General features: G+C 36.0%; 1 protein-coding gene across 1 annotated transcript; it reads left to right on the top strand.

Moving 5' to 3' along the window:
- The first annotated feature begins 14,454 nt into the window (after positions 1-14,454).
- LOC146146996 (uncharacterized) lies at positions 14,455-17,313 on the top strand. The gene is made up of 4 exons (XM_083387897.1): positions 14,455-14,506; positions 15,229-15,400; positions 16,168-16,367; positions 17,133-17,313. Exons 1-4 carry the CDS (start codon positions 14,455-14,457, stop codon positions 17,258-17,260), a joined length of 552 nt encoding a protein of 183 aa, XP_083244023.1. The 3' UTR covers positions 17,261-17,313.
- The last annotated feature ends 1,129 nt before the right edge of the window (positions 17,314-18,442 follow it).

The following is an 18,442-nucleotide window of genomic DNA, read 5'->3' as shown; positions in this document are numbered from 1 at the left end:
CACTTACAGGTGTATTTTTTCGTTTACCCTTTAAAGTGATATGGGAAAACATTTCAAGTTCAAAAATAAATACTAGTCCTTGCTAAGACTTTTTAAATATATAGATTTTTTTAATTTTTTAATTTTTTTTTAAATAACGTTTTTCTTAAATATATATTTTTGGGTTGTACCACACAAGTTTCTACGTAAGCATTTTACAACAATAAGGCCAATTTATGTTTTAAAATCTAAAGCTGTAATTTGTTTAAGGTTCCTTATAATACTTTTCTTCAATCCTCTACTTTTTAAAGCAAGTTTTTATTTAAGATTGCGTAATATTGATAGGAGCTACAACATGAGGTTTCCCGATTGGCCTTTAAAAACCTGAAATACAAGATCATATGGTCATTCAGTTAAGGATTTTACGTTTTCCTAATGCAGTTAATTTCATCCTGGTATTTACAAAGCACCAAGGCCACATTTAATCGTCCGCAAATCGCAGGCGATAAACTGCACCAAGGTTCTTGCTAAAATGAGTCACTCAGCAGTCAATTTAGTGCTTGATGTTATCGTGCGGTAATCATGCAGGAACTATGTCGTGGTAGAAATGCCTTTGCGGTTCTGGGTGTTATCCTGTGCTAGGGAGGGTCCATAGGAAGAAAGGGGTAAACAAGGCCGTGGTTTCGTCAAAAACATATTTTTCGCCAACTTTGCCTACGGAAATGCCTGAGATTCACCTACATTTTTGTGTACTGGTTCAGGTTTATTTAGAATAGTTGTTTTTTATTCTTACGGTATTACGTAACTTTGCGCTGCCATCCGTAACAGTATTTATTGTCTATAGCAAGCAAATTGTTTTACGTGCAAAAACTGAGATTAATAACCGAATTTTATAAACAAATTGCTGGGTGAAAACACTTAATTTTAACTCTAGACATTTTTCCGAAAGACTAAAATCAAGTTAAGTCATTTGAAAACAGTGACAAGTCATAGACTAAAGTCATTAGAAGACTGGTGTTTCAACACCACATTTCCCACATAGCTCTTTGTCTCATCTAGCCTTGAAAATATCGAATAACTGTCACCGGACGGGGGTGCTACTGAGCAAGGTATTGTGTCAAGAATATAATAGAACAGGCTGGTCCAACTTCTTTTCATCGCGGGCCAAAAACAAGGTTTATTTTATCTTGCGGGCTAATGTTTTTAAATTGCGATTCTTAGGCTTATTGCTGGCAAATTATACATAGTCTATTCTATGGCATATATACCAACTTTATTGAATGTATACCTTTGTTCAGTTACGGTAGTTATGAAATAATTACAACACAAAAAATTAAAAAAACAAAAATTGAAGTGATATTGCCAGATTGAACCAAAGCTGACTATCAGTTCGCGCGCCATAAAAGCTGAACTCGCGGGCCAACTTTGATCACTCTACAGCTCGTTAAACTCTTTTCAGGGAAACTAACCTTTTTTGACTAATAATGCTCTTCTAACGAAAGCAGCGTCGCTAACATTTTACAGTATTTTTTTGAATAATTAGAATTTAGATAATTCCGTACCATGACGTGATAGAAATAGCACATATATATGAAACTACTTAAATATAAACCCGTTTGAGCCTTAGAATAATAATTTACAATAGTAAGATATCGAGTGGAAAAAACAGAAACTTTCTTGGTGTAGGTATGTTTAAAATCTCTGGCGCTTTATGTTGTCACACAACGTGCCTGTGACGTCACAGCTTCTGACAACAGGAAAATGAAATCGTGACAGTTGCATTTTGTCGCGCGGACTGGCGTAATTACAACGCTAATTTGACTTTTCACAACGCTTTTACACGCCAGCCAATGTGAACGCATACATCAGCTGGAGATTTTTCCGTGTTTAAAATTGTAAGTTATTGGCGAATAGGTTATGCAGAAAGTTTTCAAATGTTTTAAACCGAAAATCAATGTATTGATTGAAGCAGATTCCGGAAGTTCATGCACAATGGACAAAAAACTTTTTTAGAAACGTTGTAAAAGTGGCGAATTTATTCTTGGAAATTTGCCACCACCAAACCAAATATTTACCGACGATAAAATAATTACTTGCCTGCGCTGTCTTTTGTCTAGTTTAGGCATTTTAAACGAATTTGACCTTAAAAGTGAAGGAACTTAAGGCTGTGATTCAACGTAACTGCTCTTAAACAGTGTCATCGTAATTGTATTGAGACAAATAACAATTGATTGATAGAGGTGATGGTTTCTGTGATTTAATAAGTTGTATAAATACCTTTGTTATGACAACTCATCTGACAAGCGAAATAAATTCGTTCGATTCAGAAAAGTCCAGTAGACGTTTAAAACGGCTAGTTCAGCTGTAATACTGTATTAACCTATGCTTTCTATCAGAATAATTTGAAGTTGATTAAATCAGTGTTTTTCTACCAATAGGTTGCTTTTGGCAGGCTGTTTGATTTGGCTGAGGTTCAATGTACTACTATTGTACATTGATTAGATTTATTGGGATTGGGCTGAATAATACTTGGCGAGAGCAAAGCGAAAACGTGGATAACCTGGCTTATATTAATTTAATTCGAACTAGTTATTAGCATTTGTGTCGCCGCGAAAAAAAACTTTTAACCACTGGATTCAATTATGCACCTCTAAAAGGTTGTAAATTGCAATAGGACAAACCACAATAAATGTTATCTTTATATAATTTCAAAACAAAATAAATGCATAAACTCAGTTGACAATATAGTTTAAAATCGAAAATGATAGCTATGAATATTTAGGGCTTGTTTAGCAATTGAACGTTTCAGTTGTAGCAACTATCACAAGTGAACACTGAAACTTAATATTGATAATTATCGCAGCAAAAATAATATTTATTCTAAAATAGTTTACATACTTAGACCGATTTGCCATTCTTGAAATAATAAACAGTCCTCATACCAGCTACTTTTACTCTACCTAAAAACTGGAACTAAAAAGGAGGAGTTCCGACTAATACCATTGATCAGTCATTGACTTTAAAGATGTTATGCTGGCCGCTTAACCCTTCTCCGCGAACCCCCAACTTCTGTTTGAGAACCACTGCCTGGCTATAGCATTCTCATAAACTGTTCTAACAAATAATTTCAGCTCTCTCAGCAACCCTTTTTAAAACAATTAGCACTTATCTGAAATATGAATTTAAAGCCATTTGCAATAATACTCATAGCAACGCTACTGTCAATATCAAGCGGATACGCCCAAAGATGCACTTGCAAAAGCCTAAGGGTAAAGACAACTGGGTGCAGGTCAAACGAAAGGTTAGGACAGGTTTGCGACCAGGCCACACGCCAACGAACAGTGCTTTGCAAGTCCGGAGTGCGCTGTAAAGACTCAGTGAGGTGCTTGGACAGGTCGACCTGCCTTGGTTCTTGGAGTCAATGGTCGAGTGTTGGAAGATGCAGTACTCGATGTGGTGTTGGCGTCCAGCCCTCGGCAAGATACTGCTATCGGCAGGTGAGTGTAATTTTAAGCCAGTGTTTCAATCGTTTCGTAAATTAGTAAACTTAAGTTCGTATTTTATTTATTTATTTAAACATGGTACATTATGCACGGAACTGTAATGTAGCTTGGGATGAACGTCAAAGGCAAAAATGTCGAATAAATCGACACCATTTTGATAAAGACGTTTACGCACTTGTTTCATCATCAGATAATGTGACTGAAATCTTTATCAAGATGATGTCTGTTTACTCGTTGTTTTTGGGCTGATATTCATTATAGCTAAATGTAACCTTTTCTACTTTTACCAGATGATTCGGCTTTTACGATATATTTATGCAAATGACTTGAACTCAGCGTGTTTATTGTTATTACATCCTTCTTATAATTTAGATATTTAATTCAAGTTAACGCGTCAAACAGTTTTACATTGGTTGCGATGTGATGGACATCAAATGTTGGTGACGGATAAAATCATCAATTTTAGCAATTTAAAACCATTTTTTTTATTTAAAATTTAGAGTATGACTTAAATTGTTCTTTGTCAAAATGACTTGACTTGCCTCAAGTATTTTTGACAAATGACTTGACTTGTGATTTAAGTCTTTTGTCATATAACTTGGGTTAAAATGATGTGTTTTTATTAATTTTTTTTTTGTTTTTCTTAATTGTTGCACGTAAAACAATTGTCTTGCTATATATTGCGTTTTTGTTATTATTTGGGGATCTCTCATAATTATCGGACAAGTTTACCAACTTTATTAGTTAATTGTTTTATTTTATTGTGAATGACTTGACTTAAAGTTGGTTTGCTCTCATAATGATTTGGAGAGATTTGACTTCTTATTGGTTGCAAACGACTTGACTTGGACTTGAGGTTATTTTTTAAATGACTTACTGGGACTTAGTCATTCTAAAATGACTTTAGAACAGTGTTATTGACTCCTTGTTTTTGCTTTCACCCAGGGAAATGTGCGCGTAACCTCTTGTCTGGGAAGCAATGGAAAATCAGAAGAAACGAGGAACGTAACATGCTTGAGCCGATTGAGTTGTGTCAGGTAAGACAGTTTTAATGTTAGGAATGCTAGTTTTGGGGTTTCCTTTAAACTTTGTTTGGATGGAGCTTATTTCAGTTAGGCTCCCAAAACAGAAGCCATGTAATCACTTAGTTCAAGACTTAACTAAAATGGAATTATCTCATTCTTTCTAAAAGGTTTGGCTTCGATTGTTTCTTTGGTGGAAATTTATTGACATTATTTTTGATGTTTGCTTTACAAAATACTAATGGTAATCAAATCAAATCAGTTTACTACAGTAAGTGCAAATGTTTGACTTTTATATACCAATTACGATTAGTTTTAAAATAAATTTACTTTCAGTCATTCAAATAAGTCAAACTTTTGGTAAGGTTGATTTATGTCGGTTCGTGTTGTACATAGGTTGACCCCATGGTAATATATTATATATTTTTTAACCAAAACGTCTAGGGAATAGGATTAAAGTGGAAAATCTACCACTGTTATCTTTTCACCTAGATTGATTATACATCTCGCCAACCCCGTAGGTTACAACTGTACCATCTTATTCTGCTTTTATTACATACCAAGAACAACAACAACAACTATAGTAGCACCCACAACGAAAAGGCCGACTACAACAAAAACAACAAAATCAACAGCAAAAACGACAACGATAGCAACCGACCATGTAAACAGAATAAGAACGAGACCGATCAATAACACGCCGCCTTTTGGAACCACACCGAACAGACCAAATAAACCTCATGGATCAACAAGAAACAACCCTATCTCGACTGACCCTAGAATTTCCGATGGACTTCCGTTCTCGACTCAAGGTAAAATACATTTTGATTGAAAGACGAAACTATATTAAAAGTACCTTAAAGTGTTTGAAATATGTGACGTCACGTTTGTCACTATTACATCACATTTCCGGATCGTATGCCATCTACACAAGATGCCTTCGGAGAGGCTTACCGAAATCAAAGTCACATTAATTGTTTGAAAATGACTCGTATGTTAATATCTTACTGACATATTTATGTAAACTGTCGGGAAAAAAGTTCTTAGATTGTGGTTCTCAGTTTGAATTTCGAGAAAGTTTTACAAGTAAGTGCGCTCTTTAAAGATGCAAGCAATTGAAGACTGAAATAAAACTTGGTTTATCAATTTTTGAGTTTGAATCAACAGTTTGAACACGCAAAATCTTAGTTTAAGAGCCTGCGGTTTATTAAGTTGTTTAAGGGCCACATATAAAACAACAATCAACTTCAAGTTCATTTTTCCAGTAATGCTTTACTTAACTATTTTGAGCAACTTTTAGGGCTTACTGATGAGTGTACTTTGAAAGCAAAATTCATTGCTTGCACTGTCAAATTGTATTTACCCGCTTATACGTCATTTGTGCTTTGTGAAAGAATATCAAATATTACGCATGCATCCGTTGGATCGCAATGCAAATACTCAATTAATATCTAATTAAAGCCTAACGCAAAGTATGTCAACGTTTGACAGATGGAATATCTCACCATACCATGTGCCGTTTTTGCGTTTTGACTAAGAGGCTTCTGAGAAGCGAGCAAATACTTTACACGGTCTCTCCATGAATAACACTATGTCATGACGATACTGCTGAAGTCGTTTTCTGACTAAAGCGTCGCTGCATTACGCTAAGCCCAAAACAGCACACGAGGCGGCCTCGAATCCGCGTTGGTCAGTTACAACTAAACGCACGACTTTGTTTCTTCGTCTAACTGCGTGGTTGGAACTTTAAGACGAGCTAAGACGTTACAAATTTAGCAGCAACTTTTACAAACGCAATCAAACGAATCCCGTTGAACAGCAACAATTTAACCATTCTTGAAAGAGGTTATAGGAGTTTTGAACCCAATTAACCCCTTCAACCCACCTAATCTCCGACAAAATGGTATTTTTCGCCAATTTACCGTTTCACCTAGCTATAAATTTTTACCACGATTTGACTTTTACCGGTGTTTCACGTCGCACCCAAAACGAGACTATTTTCAGTTTTGTTTGATTCCATTTGACAGCCTAGCTTTTCCTGTGCTAGAGGGGTTCACCAATAACTCCAGACAAAAGACACCGACTTGACTTTTTTTCGAAACAATGACGTTGAACAAACTCCAGAAGGCTTTCCTATTATTTTTTTCTCGTTAATCTGGAAATTCATGAGAGACAAACGATATGCATAGGTTCACAGCACACTGGCAATTTGCATAATATGATCTAAATCGTTACACACTGTTAGGATGATTGCTACCCGCTAATTTAATACTGAATTTGATTAAAAATGATACCTAAAGGAATGTTTTTAGCTTATATTTGAACTTCGTTGGAGCAAAAAAGAACGCATTCAGTTCAGCTCGAACTTTAGATAGTTGTGTATCTCTGATTCAGACAAACTTATTCATCAAGATTTGCTGTGTCTTTTTTCAGTGCCATTTCGATAATAGGTCTTTGTTCATTTTAGAATTTCTTTTTTAATTTCAACTAATAGGCTGTTTATACAACATTTTCTCAAATAGCCAACTGTCTTGGTTTTACTGCATGTTTTTATAGATCTTTGTCGTTTTGATATGCAAACATATTAACTAAGCATTTTCAAGAGTTTTGAAAAACCCGAAAAATAACTGATTTTCTGGCGGTCACTAAAACACCAAAAACAAGTAATAACGGTTAGGCAATTTTTAGGTCAATTTCAAAATTTTAGTTTTATAGGTCAAAATTTATCAATATTTTAATTTTATAGGTGAAAATAAATCATTTTTATTGGTCATAAAAAAATTTCCTAGTTACAAGTCTTTCCGATTTTTACAGCAAACTCATCACTCGGTGCGGGCGGTACTTCCCCTCAAACCGAAGCCAACACCCCGGCCAAGTTGGCGCCGCCGGCACCGGTTGACGTCACTCTTTTAGCGGCCATCCTCGGTTCTGTTGGAATCCTGTGCATTTGTATCGTTGTGATCGCATGCTTGGTGTCAAGAAGAAAAAAATCGTCGGGGTGAGTGTTGAACACCGGAGGTGTGCTTATGTATAGTTCAAATAAAGGATAACTATGGGCATACGTCATTGACAGTGGCGTAATCAATATGCAGATCTGGTCAAACATGGAATTTAAAACGAATACAAATTTTCAAGAAAAATCGTTAGCACTGTTGCCGGTGTATTTTACAACAAACCATACCATTGCTCACTTTGGATGAACAAACTTGGAGTAGATATATTTTGCACAAAATTGTACAAAACTTCGTCTGCAGCACTTGATCGTACGTAAAGCACTTGATTGTACGTAACAAACAAAACACTGCTCAATCAAATCACTGTCTTCAAAACTCAAATCAACGATTTACCAAAATGCGAAGTTCAATTCACATAAAAATAAAAAAGTTCCCTTAAACAAACACGACTTACAGCGAACAATGCGTTTTTTTAAATAATTGCGTCTAGTTATGAACAAAAACATTGTGACAGTTTTCGTGGCCCATGTGACATACAGGATTTCCGGTTACAAGTTACTTTAAGCAAGGGCAGCAAATGCTGAAATGCGAAACAATCACTTACCTCATAACAAGGGACTTAACGACAATTCAAGCAAGATCGATCAGGCATCACTCTTTCAAAATGACTTACTTCGTTCTTACGTTAAATTCCAGTGAAAAAACACTTGCCTGCTGTTTTTTAAAGCTACTTGGCTTATAAAAATGTTTGTGACTACACTGTAAGAACTATTTTAATTAAATCACAAAATGAAATATTAAGACTGATGTCAGTGCTTCCCAAATACAGTGGTCTGCAAAATGACTACAGGGGCCTGTACGTGCACTACACTACTCTAAAAATGACAATTTTTTTTATAAATATAGTTTGTATTTAAATATAAATTTGTTTTAGGTATAATGTTGATAACTATTTAATTAGTTTGATCAATGCGTTTTAAAATTTACGTGTTACATTAATTAAAGATCCATAAGCTTGATAATGTCTCAAATGGATCTATGACTTAAAAAGTTTGAAAACCAAACAAGTGCTTTAAGCTTTAATTTAAGTTTTCTAACTTTTACAGTATGGACAGTCTTGCGATCCGACGAATGCCTACCAGCGCCGACCACGTTTTTCGTTCAGAGGGCCAGAACCCCAACTACGAGGAACCGGGGGGTCCTCCTTTACCCCACCGGCCCCAGGGCCTCGGATCCAACACGGACGAGGAGGGAAATCCCCTGTACGAGTCCATTGACCCCAGAAAGATGGACACAACTCCGTCTGTTGAAGAAGGTGAGCGAACATTGTCATTGTGACGTAATAGTAGGGATTGTGATGTTGGTTTTGGAATGAAGTCTTTGTTTGGGTTATTTTTGATCTTTTAGGTTGAATTTAAAGTAAAAACTTAAATAAATTATTGTTTTGTTGATGTTTAATCATACACAAACTTCTATAGGTGAACACATGTCTATACACTGATTTAAAAATTTTTTATTTTTATTTTAAAAGCAACAAACGTTTTGTCAAAAGTGTCAGGCCATTACCTTCAATAACTTAACTTAATTGTTTATAGATTACCGTACGATTTTGTATGGTTTTCCCCTTTACTTATTAGTTCTTACAGATAACTTTATCAAAGCAAAACAGGTTTTACGAAAATTCAAATATGTTTACAATATTTCGGTTGCGACATTCCTTTTGTATTGTTAACTTAAATTTTTAACTGCGACAAAAAACGTTCATACACTCTTACCGATTTGGCATTTGTTCAACAAAGCTTGGTAATCTTTTGCATTGTTGCCCCAGCGTACAACGGACTAGCAGCAGATGGGACGGGGTACCTTCAGCCCTTGACCCCTTCAGCCACCGCCATCCCTGAGCCTGTTTATTTCTCGTTGGAAGGGCATCACCATTGAATTAAACGAAATTGTTTGATTGGGCATTATATTTGCATATTTTTATTTTACGCTTGTTGTTTGTAATTTGTTTACTGTACTTTTGTTTAAATATGGTTTTGACTATACCAAGGAATATACTTGGCCAATTTGTGAGTCTTTAATAATAAAAAGGGCCACTTTACACTAAGAATAAAATGAGTTTTAAATAAGCCATGCTATGTATTTAGTACAATAGTATTTAAGTTACATGAAGCCTATACCTTATGTGTGTGGTTGTCAACTGTGTCGAAAAGTATTTGAATAGTTTGAAATATGCCAATGTAAATTTTAATTAAAGTGGTATTTTTGGTTTAGGTTGTGTTTGTAAATATTGTACATGCCTTTAATGAATATGATACTATAACAAACATTTGATAAAATACATTTCGTACAAAGCCAAGTATTCATTAATTTAAAAAAATTATTCACAGGCCAAATGCTAAGCCATTAGCAACATTTTTATTTGCTTTTTTTTGTTTGTAGCTTTTCTGTAAATGATTTTAATTGAGATTTTTTGTAAATGTTTCACTTGTAATTTCGTTGTAAATGCGTTTAGTCGAAAGTTCAGTGTTTGCGGTTTTATTACAAAAGTTTGCACTTAACCAATCTCCTTGTCTGTAACCTGGATTAAGTATGTCATTGAAGCATATTGTCCTTGGTTATTTTAAATTTTGATAAACTATTGCTTGTACTTTCGTTGTCAACTCTAAATATCTTTATCATCGTTTAAAAAATGGCTTTTATTAGTAAATTATGCACTCAACTATCTTGTCTGATAAACACTTTACTTTCGTAAGTCGATTATAACGTAGTTAGCTGATTTGTCGAATGTAATTTAAATGTGGTTGTAGCTAGGCTACTCATTGTGCGCAACTTTAAACATCTTCAGCACCGTTTCAAAGTTTGCCAATTTTCTATCGATAGTAAATCCCGCTTTCGTTTAGCGTCTAACAAAATACCTCTTTTTCTTCTAGACGAGGCCTATAGGTTAGGCAAAAACGCACAGGGCTAAATGTTGACTTCTGCAGTCGTGCTAGTTCTACTGTCTTTGGTAGGGCAATCATCAGCTCAGCAGTCTTGCTTCTGCGATGGGCAATACGTACCGGGAACTTGGACGCCGTGTACTTCTAACGTCGGCTTCGGTCAAACTTGCCACCTGGCTGTAAGAACCAACTACGGCCTCTGTCGTACTCTAACCAGAGGCCAAATCTACTGCCACAAGTCGGAACACTGCCTCGACCTGGCAACCTGCACCTTTTTCTGGAGCTCCTGGGTCGATGTTGGAACTTGCGGGAAGCACTGTATCCAGGAGTCGCGAAGGTCATGCATACTGAACGTAAGAAATGCTTATTGTGTTTTAAGACAATTTGCCTAAACGGATTTGCAATGTGTGCCTCAGATTAAACAAAGATACTAGCTCTGCAAATGTTGAAAAACGTTTTTGCTGTTTGATTACTTTACATGCAGGGTTGGCGAACAATTAGTGTCCTAATGGACTGTCGTTCAATAGTTTTGTTACTGTTATGTTAAATTACTCAAATAGTAACAGAAAGATTGAACGGCATTCGTTTTACCTCTTTAAATGCGCGTGTAACATCTTTTGGCTTGACTCCTGCAACAAACCGTTATTTACATGCCGATCTTATACTTACATCGTGAGCAACTTTACAAACCTTTATGAAACATTTATTCCACCTCCACCAAACAAAATAACTGTGTTCCTTTAATACCAAGCCTAAGTTAGTCAAAATCACAGGGCTAAATTGAATGCTGTGGTCATACTATAGCTAAACTGTAGATTACAAGGGAATCATCAACCGAAACAGTCCTGCCTCTCGCTTTCTCCTAACGCCTAACAAAATAACTCGTTTTCTACTATACCAAACCTAGGTAAGAAAAAAAACACAGGGGTAAATGTTGACTGCAGTCGCTTTACCGTACATCACTTAAACAGTGTGCTTGTTGCAGGATTCCACGAATTTGACGCTGTCGGACAGATGCACTGGTGGCGGTGGACTCAAGGTACAAGTCAAAAGACGCACTTGCACAGGAGGATTATGCATGTAAGGCATAGAAAGTTGACAGTAACGTGCAATGTAGTTTACCGAAAGCAAGTTATTTAGGCAGACATAGTCTTGTTTAAAGTAATAACTGTGCTCCGAATAATAAAAAAAAGCGGTTCAAATTGGGAAGACTTGTTGGTGTTTTGTTGATACAGGGCTTTATCCTTTAAAGTTGACTGACTATAGCAAGGTAAAAATCGTATAAAAACATTGTGTAAAGCAGGATCAGACGAAGGGCTTTGGCCAAATATATTTTTCCTATACTAACTAACAAAACGGTTTATCCCAGAAATACATGTTCGATAGCGTTAAAATCGCTTCATAAGTACTTGGAGTACAATTGATCTACCATTTATTTTTACGAAGTATAAGGCATGTAGTGCTGTTTTAATAGTTGTCGCTATTGGATTTATTTTTTGTACTAGTGAGTCCAACATTTTTTTTCGATTCAGATCTACAACATCAACGGCGTCCACAACAACAACACACCCTATCCTAAGGGCGGTCACGTTATCAGCAATAACATCATCGACAAAGTTTCTGACAACTAAGAAGCCAACTGTTGGATCCAGCTTGCTAACAACAACGACACATGACCCCAATAAAGAAACAACAACACCAACGATTAAAGTTTCATCGTCTTCATTAGGTATGTGGTATTATCTTTTGAAACATTAGTTGGCCAGGATGACCAAAGTGGTCAGCCCAAGTTAAAAAAAGTAACTTATCGATGCAGTAGCCTACTCCGCAGTGTTATAATGACATATGTCAATGACGCGACTTAAGTCAATGTTTTTAAATGACTTGACTTGACTTAAGTATTTTATACAAATTACTTGGGTCGAAATAGGGAATTCATTAAGATAGCTATTTTTAAACGAGTTATCCTAAATTTTTGGACGTAAAACAATTTACTTGTCATGTGTTGCCTCTTTTGCTATTTTTTATTTCAGTTATTTTTCATAATCAGACCATTTTAGCGATTTTAGTAGTTTAACGTTAATTTTCATGACAATGGCCTGATTTAAAATTGACTTGCTTTTATTATGACTTGACTTGAACTTTTTTTATTTATTAAAAAAAACGTGACTTTGACTTACATTACTTCAAAATGACTTGTTTACAATGGTGTTACGCCCGAATGACGATAGGTTCTCCGTTACACCACAAGTTTAACAATGTAAGCATCGTTGGTCCATAGAGATGTCCGATAATATCGGATCGGAGTCGATACCGGTTGCCAAGTGTCGGTATCGGTACTCGTCCGATACTATGGTGAATTTTAGCACAGATTTACGGTCCAACGCAGAAATATACCTTGAAATATATAGTTATTAAAACAATAGTAAACATGTGGAGGTTATACAACTTTTCAAGGTAAAGAAAAGGTTAAATATACATTTGAATGTTTCCAGTTATTTTATTTCGCTTGTTTAAGCAAAGAAATGATGTAATGTTGTATCGGTTCGGGCCGTGTTACGTTTTTTTTTCAAAGTATCGTGTATCAAAATAAAATGTTAAGTGTCGGAAATGCCTATTTCTCAGTATGACTTAAGAAGCGACTAGTTCCAGTAAAAAATATTAAATTTACAGTTCAAGTTAAATTATTCTTATATTGTTTCCAAACGAACTGGGTCAAGTTAGTATTAAAGAAACTAGTCCATTTAAAATTTAGACTAACTTTTGGTTTAAGCCAATTTTAGGAACTCATCTAGTTATTTTTGGGACCACATCTAGTTTAACCAACTTATCCAAATTCCCTCTTCTGATGTAACATTTTTCTTTGTAACCAAAGAAGGGAAACCGTTGTAAACTACTACTATTTAGGTTATGATTAGAATTTGAATGGTCGTTTGTTAAATATATTCGTAAAATACAAATCGTTTACCACAACAAGAATTGTTTCTTTTTTCTTCAGTTAAACTTAAAAATTAATAAACTTCCATTTTGGTGATTTCTGTATATTTTGTTCTCAACTGATTCGATTTTAAGGAATTAAAATTTAACGTCACGATAATAACAAATTTGGCGCGCTTGTCGCGAATATTTTATAACACTGTTCCCAGAACCTGTAAAGAAAAAAATCGGTTTAAAAACAGCTTTTATAGTTGCTTGAAAGTCTAGCCTCTAAACTAAACGATTTGTACCATACGTGAGATGCATTGCAACATGCTTGGTCTATATTTATGCCTCTGCGTTAGTTAAGCCACAGTTTTCGTGATAGTCTTGCGTTAGGTTTAAAGCGATATCGTAATTTTTCTGGGGACGTATTAGACAAACACAATCTTTTTTAAAGAAAAACACAAAAATGGCAAATGAAAATATAAGAAATATTCGGAAATCCAGTTATACATTAAACCTACTGCTTTTTTAAGTTTTGCAGTTTTCTCTGTAATTTATTATGTGCTTTAAAAATGTTAAGCGTAAAAAAAACAAAAACTTATATTTAATTTCCCTATTGCTTATATAATGAGAATGACCAAATGTCAATGACATAGCTAAAGCAGCTGCACATTTGCTTTATGCAATAAATAACTAGTAATTACCATAAAAAGGTTCATAAGGTGATTTGATTTGTCGAAAACCGTTTCCTGGCGCAGCGTTTTTTTTATAAAACTGAGAAGTCAGTCACACGTCGTAGCTTTTGGTATCGGTTCTGAAATGATCAATTTGAGTGTTTCTCAACCTTTTTTCGCCATGACCAAATACTAAGCGTATAAGTGTACCAGCGAAGCTTTGGAGAGCCAATTCTCTTCATTGCACTATTTGCAAGTGAATAAAACATAGGACAAGGTAAATAGCTTGGAATTCAATTAATATGACCGATGTCTTGGTATTTCTATCGCTGTTTTTTCAATTTTTTTGCGCAATCTTGCTCAGAACCAATCTTATTCAATCTAACTATGTGAACTACTAAAGTCGGGGACCTAACCGAACAAATGTTGGATCGCGACCCATAAGTTAATAAACACTCATGTGGGACATTGAATTTACCAACCGCGTGACCGTCAATCCTTATAAGAACAGTAAACACCCCAAATTAAACTGGGGCAAACCAAAAATTCCCAACAAAGGCGTTTATGCTAGTGCTCCGCAACCGGTGTGCCGCGAGACCATGCCAGCTGTGCCGCGACGTTCTCGGAGGTGTGTTATGCGTTTTGTATGTTCAATTAAATCATTCTGTTGCCGGAACCCAAATTTCAACACAGTTTTTTTAACTAACTGGACCTTACCACTAAACGGTTTAAAAATGTACAGCGATTGTTTTCAAACCTTGCACCAAAGTGGAAATAGAGATTAATTATCCATATCCTCGAAACAATGAAATGTCATTGTAAATGTAATATATATAAAAGTACAACGCACATTTGTCAAGTTTAACTTTCGAATTATATGGTTGGAAAAGCCCCCAATGTCCTCTAACCGGTATGGCAAGGGGATAAAATTTTGAGGACCTAAGCCGGCTTAGCTAATTTCAGGAAGGCAGTAAAACCGAAAAATCAGAAGATAAAATAATGTAATACGCAGGAATTCCGGTGCCATCGGTGTGTGTAAAATTAAATATCTAATTTTTTTCTCGGATGCCTAAGATATTTGCTTATGTTGTCTATATTGTCGATCGACATACAATTTGCAAGTGTGCCGCCGAATTGTTTTATCTCTGTTGGTGTGCCGCAAGTGAAAAAGGTTTCGAAGCACTACTTTATACTACGACATTTTACCGAAAACTTTTTTTTATTTCTTATAGGTTTAACTACAACGACGGGTCAAGGAGTCGGAGTCGGCGGTGAAAGCTCCGGGTCTTTTGCAATTGCGCAAGAAATCGTCATCTTGATCGCAGTCCTAGGTTCTGTAGCGATGCTGTGCGTAGCCATAGTCGCAATCGCTTGCCTTGTGTCAAAAAGGAAGTCAAAGTCCAAGTAATGGCGACAAATAAGACAAATTATACCGTAGCAACCTGTAGCCCTAGCCAGTTTTTTTTTAAGGTTTGGTTTGGGTGACCGCTAAGTAGTTTTAAGCGACCGCAAGTGTTTCATTTAAATACCAAAAAGTTGCAAGTCCAAAATTTGGGAAACCGCTGGAGAAATTTGGGGGACCGTTTCAGTCCCTCAAAACACCTTAAAAAAACACTGGCCCTAGCAACCCGTAACCCTAGAAACCGGACCCCTTAGCAATGACCGGGTTGTCCTTGAATGTAATGTGCTTAGCGGTGACTCTCCGGCATTGCATTGCAACTTCAGTCAATACTTTAGATTAGGCGCCATTTTGGTTTCTCGGGACCACTTCACTTACCAGTTTTTTTATTTTACTGCGTTGTTTAGCTAATGAATTGACCTGGGATATGGATTGTTATTTAATAAATACAGTTTTAAAGTAATGTTTTGACTCTCGAAAAAAGGCAAAGATAAAATTAAAAAAATGTTTTGTATAAGTTTCTTGTTTTTAAGGGTTATTTAACTACAGTATTTTTTTGTTTCCGACCGAAATAGTGCAGTAAGCTCAGCATGATATCTAAAGCAGTAAAATTTATCCTGTAATTTAAATTATAGTTTTTTTACACAAAAGTTGGTATAAAATGTAGCTTCAGTTTTTGCTGTCTTGCTGCAATTTTAATTTGTTAACTGCTTTCCTCACCGTTAAAATGAAGCCTACAAAAATGTCTCCTATTTTTTCAACTAATATCAAGCTTCACTCTTCACCACAACAATCAGCACTCGCCTTCGCTCGCCAGTCTGGGGGTTCCCCCAATACCGCCTTACGAGACGGCGGTGCAAGGGCGCCCACGTGCGGTTGTCCCGACGGCTACGGAACCCATGGGAATGGTGTCAAACCGACTCTACGAGACGATTGAAATCAATCGCGAGCTCCCGGAAATACCACCGACAGGTAATATTTGAACAAGACATGTCTCAAGTTTTCCTTTAAATGCAGGAATTACTGTGCTTTATGTACAACGTGTACTGAAAGGTTCGTTATCTTCGTGGAACAACTTTTCTTAAAGTTTGTATTTTCGACCCGGGACTCGAGCAAGACGACGTAAGACTAGTCCCGAGTCCGAAGTGCGTATGCGCAGTACCAATTTTTGAAACTGATATTGCCGCCAACTGTAAATCGTAAAGATGGAATAGCATATTTTTCAACCACGTATTGTGGCTTGTTGAATTTTATGAAAACCCTTCGAGTGAATTGCTAATATATCCACATAGTTCTAGTTACGTAAATGGGTGAAATAAAGATTGTAGAGTCGCAGCCGGACCCGACGAAATCTCACATTTTTCCGACGACTCGGAACTCGGTTTTTGGTTATTTTTACCCAAATCCGTATCTCTGAATTGATTTGACTCGCAATATTAATGAAATTATATGATGTTATGGCAATGGGTTGATTTGGCTTTTCATTGTCCTGAATGACTTTGCATGGCTTGCTATGACAGTGATTTGGACAGGGATTCCACTGGCTAGGCATCGCCTTAAACTAGTATTGGGAAATGCACTTGGGCCTAATTATCTTGCAAGTGACTTGGACTTACTTAAATTTCAAATTAAATTTTAAGTGGATGGGGTGCATTGCTATGCTTGTATCACCTAGTAAACAAATTGCTAAAGGTCAGCGTTCAGACATTGTCGGACAAGGTCGCTGTTTTGTTCCAGAAAAGGTTGAACTCCAGATGACCAGCGATGGTTACCTTCGACCTTTGACCCCGCCCCAAATACCGGAGAGCGTTTACGTTTCGTCAGAAGAGAATCCTAATCCGCAGCCGCAGAGTACGCCGATGTAGTTCTTTTGCAATGTTCTGTTAATCACCTTTTTGCTTATTTTAGAAAAAGGAAAGTTTTCTCTGTCAAGTATTTTTAATTGGAAGAAAATCAGACCAAACGGGGTGAAGTTGATTCTTGGATTATTTTAGGAAACTTTGTTTCTTAAATTAACTTGATAGAGTGAGTTTGTTTTTATTCAGACTCAAACCTAAACTTAAAATAAAAAAGCACGATTAATCTTACAAACGTTTAGTTTACCTTTCTAAACTGCTTCGGGATTTCTTTGCCCTTTCTAAGATTTTCACGTCTTGTTTTCATTACGTCACGATTTGTTGTGGCGTGGCAAAATAAATAGGAACGCAAAATGTGTGCAAACTAGGTAGGAAATCCCCCAGTACACCCTACTGTTTATTTGTAGATTCTATTTGTACACGAACTGTTTGGTAACAAGTGAATTATTGGATATTTTTAATTGAAATACCAGAGAAAGCAGTAGGCTTTTTAATGGCTGGTGCTTGGTGCACACTATCTTTAGTTATGGTTTGTCGGGGCACCAATTTTTGTCCAAACAACCCGTTCATTTTGTTCATGGCTGCATACAGTGTATAACGCGCCAGGCAAGTTAGCTTAGAGTATTTTGTCCATATAAACATACTGTATAGTCTACCTGTATATTTATACTGTATAGTCCATCTGGTGCATTGTGGAATATACATCTAGTGGTTAAAATTATACGCAACGGTATACTATCCCGTTTAGTCCTCATTTTGCGCCCACACCCAAACACTGCTATCGTTTTTACCTTCATATTACCCGCCATAGATGGTACCTATAAACTTACTTAAGTTTCCACTTTCAGATATAGCACTATTGCTGGTTGTGTACTATATAATTATCTCACTTTATACGCAACTTCAACCATAAATATCTATTAGGGTTATATGACATATCATCGTTTTAGTGAACTGTGATTTCATTTCTGGAAAAATGTTGTTTTTTAAGCATATATTTATCCATGGCACGAGGTTTTTTTACTTGTATCTCGATATATCACTAAACCAGTGTTTCTCAACCTATAAATCCCTAGCCATAAATGTGTCGCCGTTTAATTGTTTGGGTCGCCGACTGTAGAAGTTTTACATGGTTAAATTTGTTGCTATTGGTTCTTAACAAGATTGCTCCAAAATTAGAAAAATGAGAGT

The sequence above is a fragment of the Ascidiella aspersa genome, chromosome 4 (assembly GCF_963924565.1).
Source record: "Ascidiella aspersa chromosome 4, kaAscAspe10.2, whole genome shotgun sequence".
NCBI lineage: Eukaryota > Metazoa > Chordata > Ascidiacea > Phlebobranchia > Ascidiidae > Ascidiella > Ascidiella aspersa.
This window is presented reverse-complemented; position numbering and strand designations above follow the sequence as displayed.

Coding starts and splice junctions, on each gene's coding strand:
- LOC146146996 (XM_083387897.1), top strand. CDS start 14,455: ATGTGGGACATTGAATTTACCAACCGCGTGACCGTCAATCCTTATAAG. Junction 14,507..15,228: donor CGTCAATCCTTATAAGAACA/GTAAACACCCCA, acceptor TATTTCTTATAG/GTTTAACTACAACGACGGGT. Junction 15,401..16,167: donor AAAAGGAAGTCAAAGTCCAA/GTAATGGCGACA, acceptor ACTAATATCAAG/CTTCACTCTTCACCACAACA.